This window comes from Loxodonta africana, chromosome 23 (assembly GCF_030014295.1).
Source record: "Loxodonta africana isolate mLoxAfr1 chromosome 23, mLoxAfr1.hap2, whole genome shotgun sequence".
Classification (NCBI taxonomy): Eukaryota; Metazoa; Chordata; class Mammalia; order Proboscidea; family Elephantidae; genus Loxodonta; species Loxodonta africana.
The window spans coordinates 848633-862398 of NC_087364.1; the positions used below are offsets into that span (position 1 = coordinate 848633).

General features: G+C 41.2%; 1 protein-coding gene across 5 annotated transcripts in view; it reads right to left on the reverse strand.

The window, feature by feature from the left end:
- ATP11A (ATPase phospholipid transporting 11A) overlaps positions 1 to 13766 on the reverse strand; it is a 222842-nt gene that overhangs the window by 42187 nt on the left and 166889 nt on the right. For all 5 annotated transcript variants that reach the window (XR_010319085.1, XM_010594013.3, XM_010594015.3 and 2 more), the window contains exons 16-17: positions 12873 to 12946; positions 1656 to 1759 (exon numbers count right to left, since the gene is read on the reverse strand). Coding sequence is in view for 4 of the 5 variants with exons in the window: in XM_010594013.3 (XP_010592315.1) it covers positions 1656 to 1759; positions 12873 to 12946 (178 nt within the window). In the remaining variant the exon portion in view is untranslated. The remainder of the gene's footprint in view (positions 1 to 1655; positions 1760 to 12872; positions 12947 to 13766) is intronic.

The following is a 13766-nucleotide window of genomic DNA, read 5'->3' on the forward strand; positions in this document are numbered from 1 at the left end:
TTCCCTTCCAATACCCTGGTTTGGGTAATGAAACTCTTTCAGCCAAGATCCTATCACATTTGACTTGTATGTTACAAGCCTGCCTGGAGCCATCCAGTCATTGGCAGCAAACAAGACTTAGACTGTTACTTCAGGAACCGGTTTTGAAAGTCAATCAAAGGTGGAGCGACCTCCTTGGGCAATACAACCTCACATACTCTTGTAAGTGATGTCTTACCACTCATTGTGCATAAACAGACTGACACATTTTTGTACATATATACTGTGGTACTTATGAGAAGTCAGTCCTTAATCTTCCATGCTAATAGGTTTTCACCTCTGTGGAAAGCAGGAATTAGTGCCTTACTGTTATTATATTTTACGATTCCATACATAAAAGTTTAAAAATCCTAAATCTATGGCTTATTTATTGAGCTATTGGTTCAATGGCAGCTACCTTATTTGACCAGAAGGAGTTACTACAAGTTTTAACAGAAACTTAAAGCAAAATGACATGTACATTGAAGCAACATTTAACAAGGTTTCTAACTGCATTAGATGCTAGCAGCATGGTCTTAGGATAAAAGAGGGTCCTGTCAGTCAATAGAAATTTTTAATTTTACAATAGCTAGAGTAATCAAATATTGAGAATTAAAAGAGGACAACTGATTTATTTATAAATGTTAAAACTTCCAGTAAAAGCAATGTTGAATATTCATGACTTTTATTCCAAGATTATCTTGGCTAAACCTTCCTTGGTTTATAGTAATTCTTTAAACTCTTAAATCGTGTGGTATACAGCCATTTCAATTAGCATTATTTTGAACCTCTGGGACGAGAGTATGCCAGCTACCTGTCCTTTTCTTGAAAATGGGGGTGAGGCGAGGGGCTACCCTGGGCTGGAAATGAGGGAGAAGACCTCTGAGGAAGACGTCCTTGATTATGATCGCAAGATAAGAATAAAAAGAAGCCCGTGGATGTGCAGAACTCAACAACCATGGGGATAAAGGGGCTACGAGGGCAAGAGAAGCAATTCTTCTGTTGAAAAGCACACATCACCTGGGCTTTCGGGGGTCTCCTTTGGCAGAGATGGGGGTGTAGTGCCTGTGTTAGATACACAGGTGTGTCCCACACCCAAAGCTGTCCACAAAGAGGGAAAGTTTGAGCTACGGAGGAGGAAGCTCAGATATAGTGATAGACTGAACCATGCTAGGTCATAGTGTACACTCAACAATATGGTCATAGTATACACTCAACAGTATGCTTAGAAATAAGATGTGGGAAGAAAATCACATAGATGGAATTACAATGGAAAGGATAAATACTAATTTGTTTTTTAAGTTAATCACTACTAATTGCTCTAATACAAAACCACAAACGTGTTTATGACTCTGACCCTCCAAACATCAACCAACCAACCTAGCCACCTAATTCAAAATAAAAACTACGGATAGTGTGTGTCAATTGATTTTGCTAAAGGGCATCATTCAGATGTCAGAGCACCACTGGTGTAAAAATCAATAGGTAAATTTTCCTTTTTTGGGGGTGTGATCCATTCTGATTTCCACATTTATCTCCTAGGGATATAGTGTAATCTTAGCTAGCAGCTTGGTAGTACGGAAGTTCCTTCGTAGCGTAGGAGAGCCAGTTCAGCTCCTGTAGATCCATCATCTTACCACTGCGTTGCGCTCCACTCTGGATCGGATTTGGTCAACTTTGCCTTCTATTACCCTGGGAAATATTGAAGAGTCTGCTCCTTTGCAAAACAGGTAAATTTCTCCTACACCGTGAGAAAAAAAGACATTTAATTAATTTAATCACAATACGGGGAAAACTCTAAAACGATTTTATTAATTATGCTATTATTAAAAAACAGAAGCAGAAATACCAGAGCTCAGACCACTGTGAAGGAGATTTCAACACACCAGTTAACACATGAGGTCAGGAAAAACAAATCTACGGACAATCCCAAGACTCCACTTTACTCCTACAACCTAGAAATGTCGCTGGAAAGTTATGACCCGGGGGCAGGGGAAAAAAAGGCTCCTGAGCACTCTTCCTCCTGTCCCTGCTGCCTTGTCTTTGGTAGGGACACGAAGGCGCAATAAAACGATCTGGTGATAGGACGGGGGGGTGGGGGGCAAGATAATGAAACCAAGGGCATGGCTGATGCCAACAGTGTGTGAACAATTTGCTGAAACGCTGGACTGTGGCAAAGCAATACATTTTTATGCAGAACAGAATACCCAGGTTATCCTTCTTCACGTTAATGAGTTACAGGAAAAATCCTTTGTATAATTTTTTCCCCGCCCCTCACGTAATGCCCCAATTCCTTCAAATGTGCTTGTGCTGTAAATGTGTGCTTCTCATCTCTCAAGATAAAAAGGTTTTCTCTTCCAGATAAACTCAAGGCAAAACACTCCAGTGCGTGACAAAGCGGGAGTATAAAAAGAGCAAAGACCCCGGCGCTTATCCAAAAGGCTCCCTGGCACACACACATGCCCTCCTTTTAGTCAATAATCTTTTAGCCTTCAAGGCGATATATACCACTTTCGCAAGGCTGGCTTTGTTTTAAATTGCTGGCTCACAGAAATACCATTGTACTCCCTTATAGCAAGTACAATACCTAAAGAAGCAGCACTGACTCTCTGACCTGTATTACATGTTTAATTTGTTTTCTAAACAGAAAGCTCAAATGCTGAACTCCCCGGTCCAGTATAGATCACTAGCAACCCCAGACCTGAGAGTCCTCAGGGAAAATGTTTAAAACGCAGATAAGATTTATACTCACAGATAAGTTAATGTCAACCTATGGTCGGAATGGATGGTAGAGGACCAGACAGTGCTTTGTTTTGTTGTACACACAGTTGCTATGAGTTGGAACCAACTCCACGGCACCTAACAACAACAATGGCTGGAAAGGAAGGCACCTGATAAGGTCTGCTTTGCAAGAACATGGAGCTCAGCGGATGGCTGCAGCAAAGGGTTGGGAGTAGACTGGAAGCACGAATGAACCATACTGAGCAGGCAGCTACCTGAAGGAAGAAGTAAAGAAGTCCTGTCCCTGGGAGGCTCCTATAAAGCCTGATAGATTTTGACCAAGGACCATCTGTCACTCCTCACGGAAAAGCAGAGGTTTTAGCTGAAACCAGCTGGATTTCAGAATCGATCCCAGACTAACAGACGTAATTTCTAGCCAACGCTCCTATGTCATCAGATACTGTTATAGACTAGGAATTGCAGCCCAGATAATTTAACGGTATATTCTCGGACAATAACACACTTTTTCTATAAAAATCATGTTTTATGGCTTGTGACTCATGCTAACGACTTGTGATGGCTTAAAATTCTCAGGGTCTCACCTCGTCAATTCCTCTACACCTGCTTTAAGACAAGGGCACATTCTGCCTCAGACTTGGTCATGGAGATCCTTCGACAAACAAACAAAAAAAAAATCCAGACCATAAAGCGAAATTTAATCTGCTGTAGTATCTGGCGTCACTGACGGCACCGCACTTCAGGATAGATCTTGAAATGTTCTTTTTGTTGATGAATGCAACACCGTTCCTCTTCAAGCTGTCATTCCCAGCATAGTAGACTATATGACTGTCCCGTTCAAAACAGCCAATACCAGTCCATTTCAGCTCACTAATGCCTAGGATATCAATCTTTATGTGTTCCATTTCATTTTTGATGATTGTGAATTCTCCTGGATTCATACTTCATACATTCCAGGTTCCGATTATTAATGGATGCTTACAGCTGTTTCTTCTCATTTTGAGTCGTGCCACATCAGCAAATGAAGGTCCCAAAAGCTTTACTCCATCCATGTCATTAAGGTCGACTCTACTTTGAGAGGCAGTTCTTCCCCTGTCATCTTTTGAGTGCCTTTCAACCTGGGGGGCTCATCTTCCAGCACTATATCAGACAATGTTCTACTGCTGTTCGTAAGGTTTTCACTAGCTAATGCTTTTCAGAAGCAGACTGCCAGGTCCTTCTTCCTAGTCTGTCTTAGTCTGGAAGCTCAGCTGAAACCTGTCCTCCATGGGTGACCCTGCTGGTATCTGAATACCGGTGGCATAGCTTCCAGCATCACAGCAACACACAAGCCCCCACAGTATGATACACTGTCAGTGATAGGATAATATCCATACACTACAAGGAAGACCAGTTAATACGACTATTATTCAAATTTATGCACCAACCACTAGGGCCCAAGATGAAGATGTATAAGATTTTTATTAGCTGCTGCAGTCTGAAATTGATCAAACATGCAATCGAGATGCATTGATAATTACTGGTGATTGGAAAGCAAATGTTGGAAACAAAGAAGGGTCGGTAGTTGGAAAATATGGCCTTGGTGATAGAAACAATGCTGGAGATCGAATGATAGAATTGTGCAAGACCAACAACTTCTTCAGTGGAAATACCTTCTTTCACCAACATAAACGGTGACTATACACATGGACCTCGCCAGATGGAACACAGAGAAATCAAATTGACTACATCTGTGGAAAGAGACGATGGAAAAGCTCAATATCATCAATCAGAACAAGGCCAGCGACCGACTGTGGAACAGACCATCAATTGCTCATATGCAAGTTCAAGCTGAAACTGAAGAAAATCGGAGCAAGTCCACGAGAGCCAAAATATGACCTTGAGTATATCCCACCTGAATTTAGAGACCATCTGAAGAATGGATTTGACACATTGAACACTAGTGACTGAAGACCAGACGAGTTGTGGAATGACATCAAGGACATCATACTTGAAGAAAGCAAGAGGTCATTGAAAAGACAGGAAAGAAAGACAAAGACAGATGTCAGAGGAGACTCCGACACTTTGCTCTCGAACGTCGAGCAGCTAAAGCAAAAGGAAGAATTGATGAAGTAGAAGAACTGAAGATTTCAAAGGGCACCTCAACAACACAAAGTAAAGTATTATAATGACATGTACAAAGAGCTGGAGATGGAAAACCAAAAGGGAAGAACACGCTTGGTGTTTCTCAAGCTGAAAGAACTGAAGAAAAAATTCAAGCCTTGAGCTACAACAGTGAAGGATTCCATGGGGAAAATATTAAACGATGCAGGAAGCATCAAAAGAAGATGGAAGGAATACACAGTCGTTACACCAAAAAGAATTAGTTAATGTTCAACCATTTGAAGAGGTAGCATATGATCAGGAACCAATGGTACTGAAGGAAGGAGTCCAAGCTGCTCTGAAGGCATTGGCGAAAAACAAGGCTCCAGGAATTGATGGAATATCAATTGAGATGTTTCAACAAACAGATGCAGCGCTGAAGGTGCTCGCTAGTCTACGCCAAGAAATACAGAAGACAGCCTCCTGGCCAACTGACTAGAAGAAATCCATATGTGATTCAACCGAATGTGGAAATAATAGAACATTATCATTACTATCACATGCAAGCAAAATTTCGCTGGAGATCATTCAAAAATGGCTGCAGCAGTATATTGACAGGGAACTACCAGAAATTCAGGCTGGTTTCAGAAGAAGACGTGGAACCAGGGATATCATTGCTGATGTCTGATGGATCCTGGCTGAAAGCAGAGAATACCAGAAGGATGTTTACCTGTGTTTATTTGATTATGCAAAGGCATTCAACTGGGTGGATCATAACAAATTATGGATAACATTGCGAAGAATGGGAATTCCAGAACACTTAATTGTGCTCATGAGGAACCTTTATATAGATTAAGAGGCAGTTGTTTGGACAGAACAAGGGGATACTGACTGGTTTAAAGCCAGGAAAGGTGTGTGTCAGGGTTGTATTCTTTCACCGTACCGATTCAATCTGTATGCTGGGCAAATAATGAGAAGCTGGACTATATGAAGAAGAACGGGGCATCAGGATTGGAGGAAGACTCATTAACAACCTGTGTTGTGCAGATGACACAATCTTGCTTGCTGAAAGTGAAGAGGACTTGAAGCACTTACTAATGAAGATCAAAGACCAGTATATGGATTGCACCTCAACATAAAGAAAACAAAAATCCTCACGACTGGACCAATGAGCAACATCATGATAAACGGAGAAAAGATTGAAGTTGTCAAGGATTTCATTTTACTTGGATCCACAATCAACAGCCATGGAAGCAGCAGTCAAGAAATCAAAAGACGTGTTGCATTGGGTAAATCTGCTGCAAAGGACCTCTTTAAAGTGTTGAAGAGCAAAGATGTCACCTTGAAGACTAAGGTGCGCCTGACCCAAGCCATTGTATTTTCAATCTTATCATATGCGTGTGAAAGCTGTACAATGAATAAGGAAGACCGAAGATGAGTTGACGCCTTTGAATTGTGGTGTTGGTGAAGAATACTGAATACACCATGGACTGCCAAAAGAACGAACAAATCTGTCTTAGAAGGAGTACAACCAGAGTGCTCCTTAGAAGAAAGCATGGCAAGACTGCATCTTACATACTTTGGACACGTTGTGAGGAGGTGATCGGTCCCTGGAGAAGGACATCACGCTTGGCAAAGTACAGGGTCTGCGGAAAAGAGGAAGACCCTCAACGAGGAGGACTGACACAGTGGCTGCTACAACGAGGTCAAGCATAACAACCATTTTAAGGATGCAGCAGGACCAGCCAGTGTTTCGTTCTGCTGTGCATAGGGTTGCTGTGAGTCGGAACCGACTGGACGGCACCTAACAACAACAACAACAAGTATCTGCCATCAGCTTTAGATCCTGTTTTCCACTTTTGTGAACAAGCATGAAGTTACTAAATGATAGCAGCACACAGGTGGGAAACGTGAATAAACACAGACATTTATCTTCCATCGGCAAATGGGCTGTGTCGACGTGGAACTCCCTGGCTGCCACGCATGACTGCCTTATCTTCCACTCCAGCAATTAAAAGAAATCTAATACCATTTGGGAAGAGTCAGAGATATACAATGATAATTAATACTCATCAGGAGCTCTGATGGTGCAGTGGTTAAGCATTCGACTGCAAACCAAAAGGTAACCAAACCCAAACCAAACCTGCTGCTGTGGAGTGGATTTCCGACTCAGCGTAGGCAGTTCAAATTCACCAGCTGCTCCTTGGAAACCCCGTGAGGCAGTTCTACTCTGTCCTATAGGGTCGCTATGAGTCGGCATCGATCCGATGGTGATAGGTTTGGTTTTGGCTGGATTTAATGCTCATTGTGGACTTTGCTTCCTGCCATGTCTCATACAAGCCAGTTTAATAACTTGGAAAGCCACAGAGTCTCAGAAATGGCTGTCCTGTGTAGAAAACCAGGACATCAATTGAGATGCTCTAAGAAAGGGTAAAGTTATTACTTTCCTTTTTTCTTCCCAAATTAGGTGATTTATGTGTTATTCACATTTCATCTTGTGGACTCAACATCAGCAGAGGAAGTTACTGAAAGGTTACACTTCATGTCTTCCTCTTTAAACAGCAATGTCTGATGCAGCAAAATGAGCTGAGACTCCCTGATGTCTTCCCTCAAATCCAACCTCTGTTAATACCGTGCAAAGTACATATCACTGAAATACAGACATTTGAAAACAAGCTTCCTGAAGTTTTAAGAAATTCCAGAAGCAACAGAAACAGCCTTGGTGCTTAAAACTGGCAAGCCCTTTGATGATCAACGATGGAGACCCAGTTTTGACTGCTGTATCACAGTTGCCAGTGGCAAGTCCTCAGAAAGAACCTATGCTATTAACTGGCTACAGTGGCTTATGGTCCCCAGTATCACCTACCCATTAGTTGGAAAACCAGTGCAATTAGTGTAGCTCTTTGGGAATGTATTACTACTTGGGAAACTCTTTGCTTAATTAAATATTCAAGCTTCTCTTAAAATGAATTGATGCAGTGGCTGGTTTCAGGTGGAGCGGCAGTCTCCCCTAGTAAGCTCATAGTTTCTCAGAGAAACCTTAGGGAATCTCTTGACCTCTTCTTGTTGATGGATGGGACACTCTAATGGCATGAACATCTTAGACATTACGTCTTAATGATGTAATCCAGCTCCTTCTCAAGCTTTTGTGATGTCCTTTTTAAATGGGGTTTATTTACGAAGTTATAAATAAATGGCAGTTATTTATGAAGACCCTATGGCATATCCTGTGATATGAACGATGCAGTCATGGCAGTTCAGAAGAGCCCACAGATGGAACAGAAGGCTGTAGAAGTATTACGGAGGACAGCTTCATGGGCTCTGATCTATCACCTCTGGAGAACTGTGAAAACTACTGCACAGTTCTGAACTAGACCTTTTCACACGTGATTCAACTCCTACACTTCATATTTTTATAGGAAAAAAATCATATGATAAGAAATTTGATAATGTAAATTTCTGCAATTTAATAATGCTTTATTCTGAAAAATTGTGAATGGCTTAAGTTCTCAGGCTAACATCTCATCAGAGCACAGGTGGAGCAGCCTCCTGCCACCTGAGCAGGAGTTAACGTATCTGCGCTTGTTTTCAGATATTATGAGGAGCACGCTTCCTGTGTCCTGCCAATCCTACCGGCAAAATCCCCTTTTTTTCCCCAAGTGCTATGGTATCATTTATGTTACAAATTATTCTATTTGCTATGACATTTTAGTGCAGTCACATTGGCTGGAGCTTGCTCCTGTCCATCATATTTGATAATGTGGTTAAGAGGTGGTTCTGCAGGGTTTAATTGGGAGGTGCAGATATAAAAGAGCCAGTTTTGAGAGAGACAGCACAGCTCCCCAGAGCAGTTACAATGTCTTCACCACACTGTTTATCAAACACATGAAGAACAACTGACAAAGCTGCTAAAGGGCAAGCCCTCAGCAATCTCACAATGTCACCAATGGTCTTAGAAGAGAAAATAAGGTAATACTAGTCCCAATCAGAAGAAAGTTGGAGTATCTCGGTGTAAGAATCTCTACTTTGCTTGCTTTATATTGAAATGAAATTCTGTCAAACACGAATGTCAGGAAACTGGCTGACATAAAACTCTTCAGCATGCCTCAAACCATTATTTGAGGCTCAGAGTCCCAGGGTAGAGGCTGTATTCGGTTGCTTACCAGGAGTCTTTCCAAAGAGACAAACACAGCCTGGTATTATCTAGTTTAAAGAAACAACAAAGAATAAGATCCCTTGCCTCTTGATAGAAGGTCATTTTGTTTTGTTTTGTCTTTCTTTTTTTACTGTGCTTTAAGTGAAAGCCTACAATTCGAATCAGTTTCTCATACCAAAACTTACACACACGTTGTTACGTGACCCTAGTTGCTCTTCCTATAATGTGACAGCACACTCCTTCTCTCCACCCTGTATTCCTCATGTCCATTCAACCAGCTCCTGGTCCCCTCTGCCTTCTCTTCTTGCCTCTGGACAGAAGCTGCCCACATATTTTCATGTCCTTACTTGAGCTAAGAAGCACACTCCTCACTAGTATCATTTTATGTCTTACAGTCTAGTCTAATCTTTGTTTGAACAGTTGGCTTCAGGAATGGTTTTAGTTTTGGGCTAACAGAGAGTCCGGGGGCCATGACCTCTGGGGTCCCTCCAGTCTCAGTCAGACCATTAAGTCTTGTCTTTTTACTAGAGCTTGAGATCTGCATCCCACTGTTCTCCTGCTCCATCAGGGGTTCTCTGTTGTGTTCCCTGTCAGGGCAGTCACTGGTGGTAGCCAGGCACCATCTAGTTCTTCTGGTCTCAGGCTGATGGAGTCTCTGGTTTATGTGGCCCTTTCTGTCTCTTGGGCACATAATTACCTTGTGTCTTTAGTGTTCTTCATTCTCCTTTGGTCCAGGTGAGTTGATACCAGTTGACGCATCTTAGTTGGCTGCTTGCTAGCGTGTAAGACCCCAGACGCCACTCACCAAAGTGGGATGCAGAACATGTTCTTAATACACTTTGTTATGCCAATTGACCCAGATGTCCCCTGAAATCATGGTCTCTAGACTCCTGCCCTTGCTACTCTGTCCCTCGAAGTGTTTGGTTGTATTCAGGAAACAGCTTTTGGTTTAGTCCAGTTGTGCCAACTTCCCCTGTATTGTGTTGTCCTTCCCTTCACCTAAAATAATTCTTGTCTACTATTTTTTTTTAAATCTAATTAGTGAATACCCCTCTCCCTCCCTCCCCACCCTCGTAACCATCAAAGAATGTTTTCTTCTGTGTTTAAACCTTTTCTTGAGTTCTTATAATAGTGGTCTCATACAATATTTGTCCTTTTGCAACTGACTAATTTCACTCAGCATAATGCCTTTCAGATTCCTCCATGTTATGAGACGTTTCATGGATTCATCATTGTTCTTTATAGTTGTGTAGTATTCCATCGTGTGAATATACCATCATTTATTTATCCATTTATCCATTGATGGGCACCTTAGTTGTTTCCATCTTTTTGGTAAACGGTGCTACAATGAACACAGGTGTGCATATATCTGTTCATGTAAAGGCTGTCATTTCTCTAGGGTATATTCCAAGCAGTGGGATTGCTGGATCATATGGTAGTTCTATTTCTAGCTTTTTAAGGAAGCACCAGATTGATTTCCAAAGTGGTTGTACCATTTTACATTCCCACCAGCAGTTTATAAGTGTTGCAGTGTCTCCACAGTATCTCCAGCATTTATTATTTTGTGTTTTTTGGATTAATGCCAGCCTTGTTGTTGGTGAGATGGTATCTCGTTGTAGTTTTGATTTGCATTTCTCTAATGGCTAATGATCACGAGCATTTCCTCATGTATCTGTTAGCTACCTGAATGTCTTCTTTAGTGAAGTGTCCGTTCATATCCTTTGCCCATTTTTTAATTGGGTTATTTGTCTTTTTGTTGTGGAGCTTTTGCAGTATCTTGTAGGTTTTAGAGATTAGACGCTGATTGGATTTGTTGTAGCCAAAATTTTTTTCCAAGGCTGTAGGTTGTCTTTTTACTCTTTTGGTAAAGTCTTTGGATGAGCATAGGTGTTTGATTTTTAGGGGCTCCCAGTTATCTAGTTTCTCTTCTGCATTGTTAGTAATGTTTTGTGTACTGTTTATGCCATGTATTAGGGCTCTTAGCATTGTCCCTATTTTTTCTCCCACCATCTTTATCATTTTAGATTTTGTATTTAGGTCTTTGATCCATTTTGAGTTAATTTTTGTGCATGGTATGAGGTATGGGTTTTGTTTCATTTTTTTGCAGATGGATATCTAGTTATGCCAGCACCACTTGTTGAAGAGGCTGTCTTTCCCCAATTAGTGGACTCTGGGCCTTTGTCAAATATCAGAGAAGGTCATTTTGCAATTGCATTAAGTAAACTGAGTTTAACAGACTGAGAGCTCCTGACGAGTGTGTTACTGAAAAAGACTCAGGTTCTGCATTCTGGACGTTTACACGGCTGTAACACGGAGCACGCGGTGGCAGTGCCACAGAACAACGCCAGCCCGTACTACAGAGGCTCAGAGGGAGGAATCACATCTGGCTAAGGCAGCCAGGAAAATTTTCTAGCCAGGGGACTGCTGTGCTGTACTTAGAAAAACAAAAAGGCATAAATGTGCAAGAGACATTCCAGATAGAAAACTACACACACATTTAGTAGAGATGTGGGGACAAGATGGCAGTTTAGGGTCTCAACGAAAAGGGCTCTGTATGCTGGGGGAAGAGCTGCTCTGGTCCAGGCAATAGTAAGGAAACACTGAAAGCTTTAGCAGGGCCTGTGATCACACATCAGTTTTAGGAAGAGTAATCTGGTAGCAGGATGGCTGAAAGACGAAGAGGCCGCAGGCAGGAGATGTGTCAGGAGGCAGGCGAGGTGCTGAGCCGTGACTGAAAGGAGGAGATGGGTTCTGCGGGGACAGAATCTAAGGGATCTGCCAGCTGAAGAGTGACTAATGCCTGTGAGCCTTAGTTGCTTGGGGGAGAGACAGAAGAGCCCCAAATGCTAATGAGTTATCTAATCCGCAGTTAGGAGCTCAGCTGCCAACCAAAAGGTTAGCAGTTTGAATCCACCAGCTGCTCCTTGGCAACGCTATGGGGCAGTTCTACTCTGTCCTATACGGTCGCTACTCGACAGAAATGGGCTTGGTTTGGTTTTGGGTGATACTGAGTGGTGGCGCTTAGGAAAAAAGTATGGTCATCCACCTAGAAGCGAGATTTCACAAGTGTAAGGTTTACTTGATATCAAGGAGAGGCCGTGGTGAGAGACAAGAACACTAAGGAAAGAACCTAGGTAACTGAACCCATGCTGACGCGGTCCTGGGGAGGAGGAGAGCTGGCAAAGGCAGGAGAGAAGGAACGTCCCCAGAACAGAGGAAGACCTGGGCACCACAGAGAGAAATGCATAAAACAAGAATGTACAAGGAGTGTAATACAGAATCGGAACAATAGAGCTCTCCAGTTTACATGGTAATTTACAAACAAATTCAATGAAGAAATTATTGCTGCTAAAGGGATTTGATTTGTGTATCTCATACCATTTATCGTTCCCGTATTCTAAAGAAAAAACCAGACTTTGTTGTTCTCTGATAAAGACACATTGTTATAGTGACCAACCAATCAACAAGGCTCATTTTCAGTATTTTGAATATTATTATAGACCTATTTGCAAACTCACAAATCTGTCCTAGAAAAAATGGTTATTTAAAAACTTCTATTTTATTTAGATATATTGAGAGAAAAGTAACGAGGATATTCATAAATGGGATTAAATATAAATTTTTCAATAGTAAAATTGACCCAAATCAATACTTAGAGGTTGTACAAAGAAAGTATGTTAGATGTTTAGCCCAGTACTCATTACTAAACATTTTAAAAATTGCTTTACTTTCATAAATACAAATTACAATAATAGAAGGGTATATCAATATTTAAAAGAAGAATAAATTGTCATCCTTAAAGCTCCTACAGAATTTAACCATAAGAATAAAACACAACCACAATGTACAATTTAAAGAATCACAAAGAAACTTCTACCTGTAGTAGATTTCACAATTACACTCATTCTCCTTCTTACTGAGTCAAAACTCAAAATTTCCAGCAATTCAAACCTGAAAAAGAAATTTGAAAAAATTTAATATACATCTGGCTCTGTATATCAATAATCTGGCTAATTACCAAGCCATATAATGTGGGCCAAACTTTTCCCAAGAAAGCAGTGGAATGTGTAGATAGCATACAGTCCTTAAAAAACATCTCCATATACCACTGTGTCTCTTCCCATCTGTTCATCATATAAAGCAGCTCTCGGAACAAAGGAATCTGGGGATATGGTAGTTTCCTCCACAAACATGAGGAAGAAATGCCTGCACTTTAAAGATGCCCCAGCACTTATTTTATGTGATTTCAGCAAGTCTCCTTCCTCATAGTTTACGCTAACTTCCTGTGACTGAACATGACTAAGATGGACTCACAGGCGCTGAATCTTTTCACAACTAAGGAGACTTCGTTGTTTATATTCACTCAATCACACTCAAACTGGGTTCCATGTTTTAAAAGTTTGTTTACCAAACAAACCGCATTTCTTATGTATTGATTCATTTTTAAGAATTCTGTTAATCATGGACATACAAAGTTATATCAGAGCTTTAGACCCCTGTGAAGGAACTGGTGTCATCCCTACGTTGATAAAAAATCATAGCAAAGGGCAAAGAAAACTGGTATTTTAGTCAGCTTGTGCGGTCTTGTTATCAGAAGACTCATAATTTCTGTCTGGCATTTGGAATATTGAAAATAGTTCAGCAATCCTTAATACTACTTCTGAAAACTCCCGAGAGTCTAAAGTACCTCAGGAATGGCTTAGTAAGTTTAACTTCCAGCTGCTAAAAGACTTCCCTATAAATACCTTGGAATCCTGGTGGCATAGTGGAG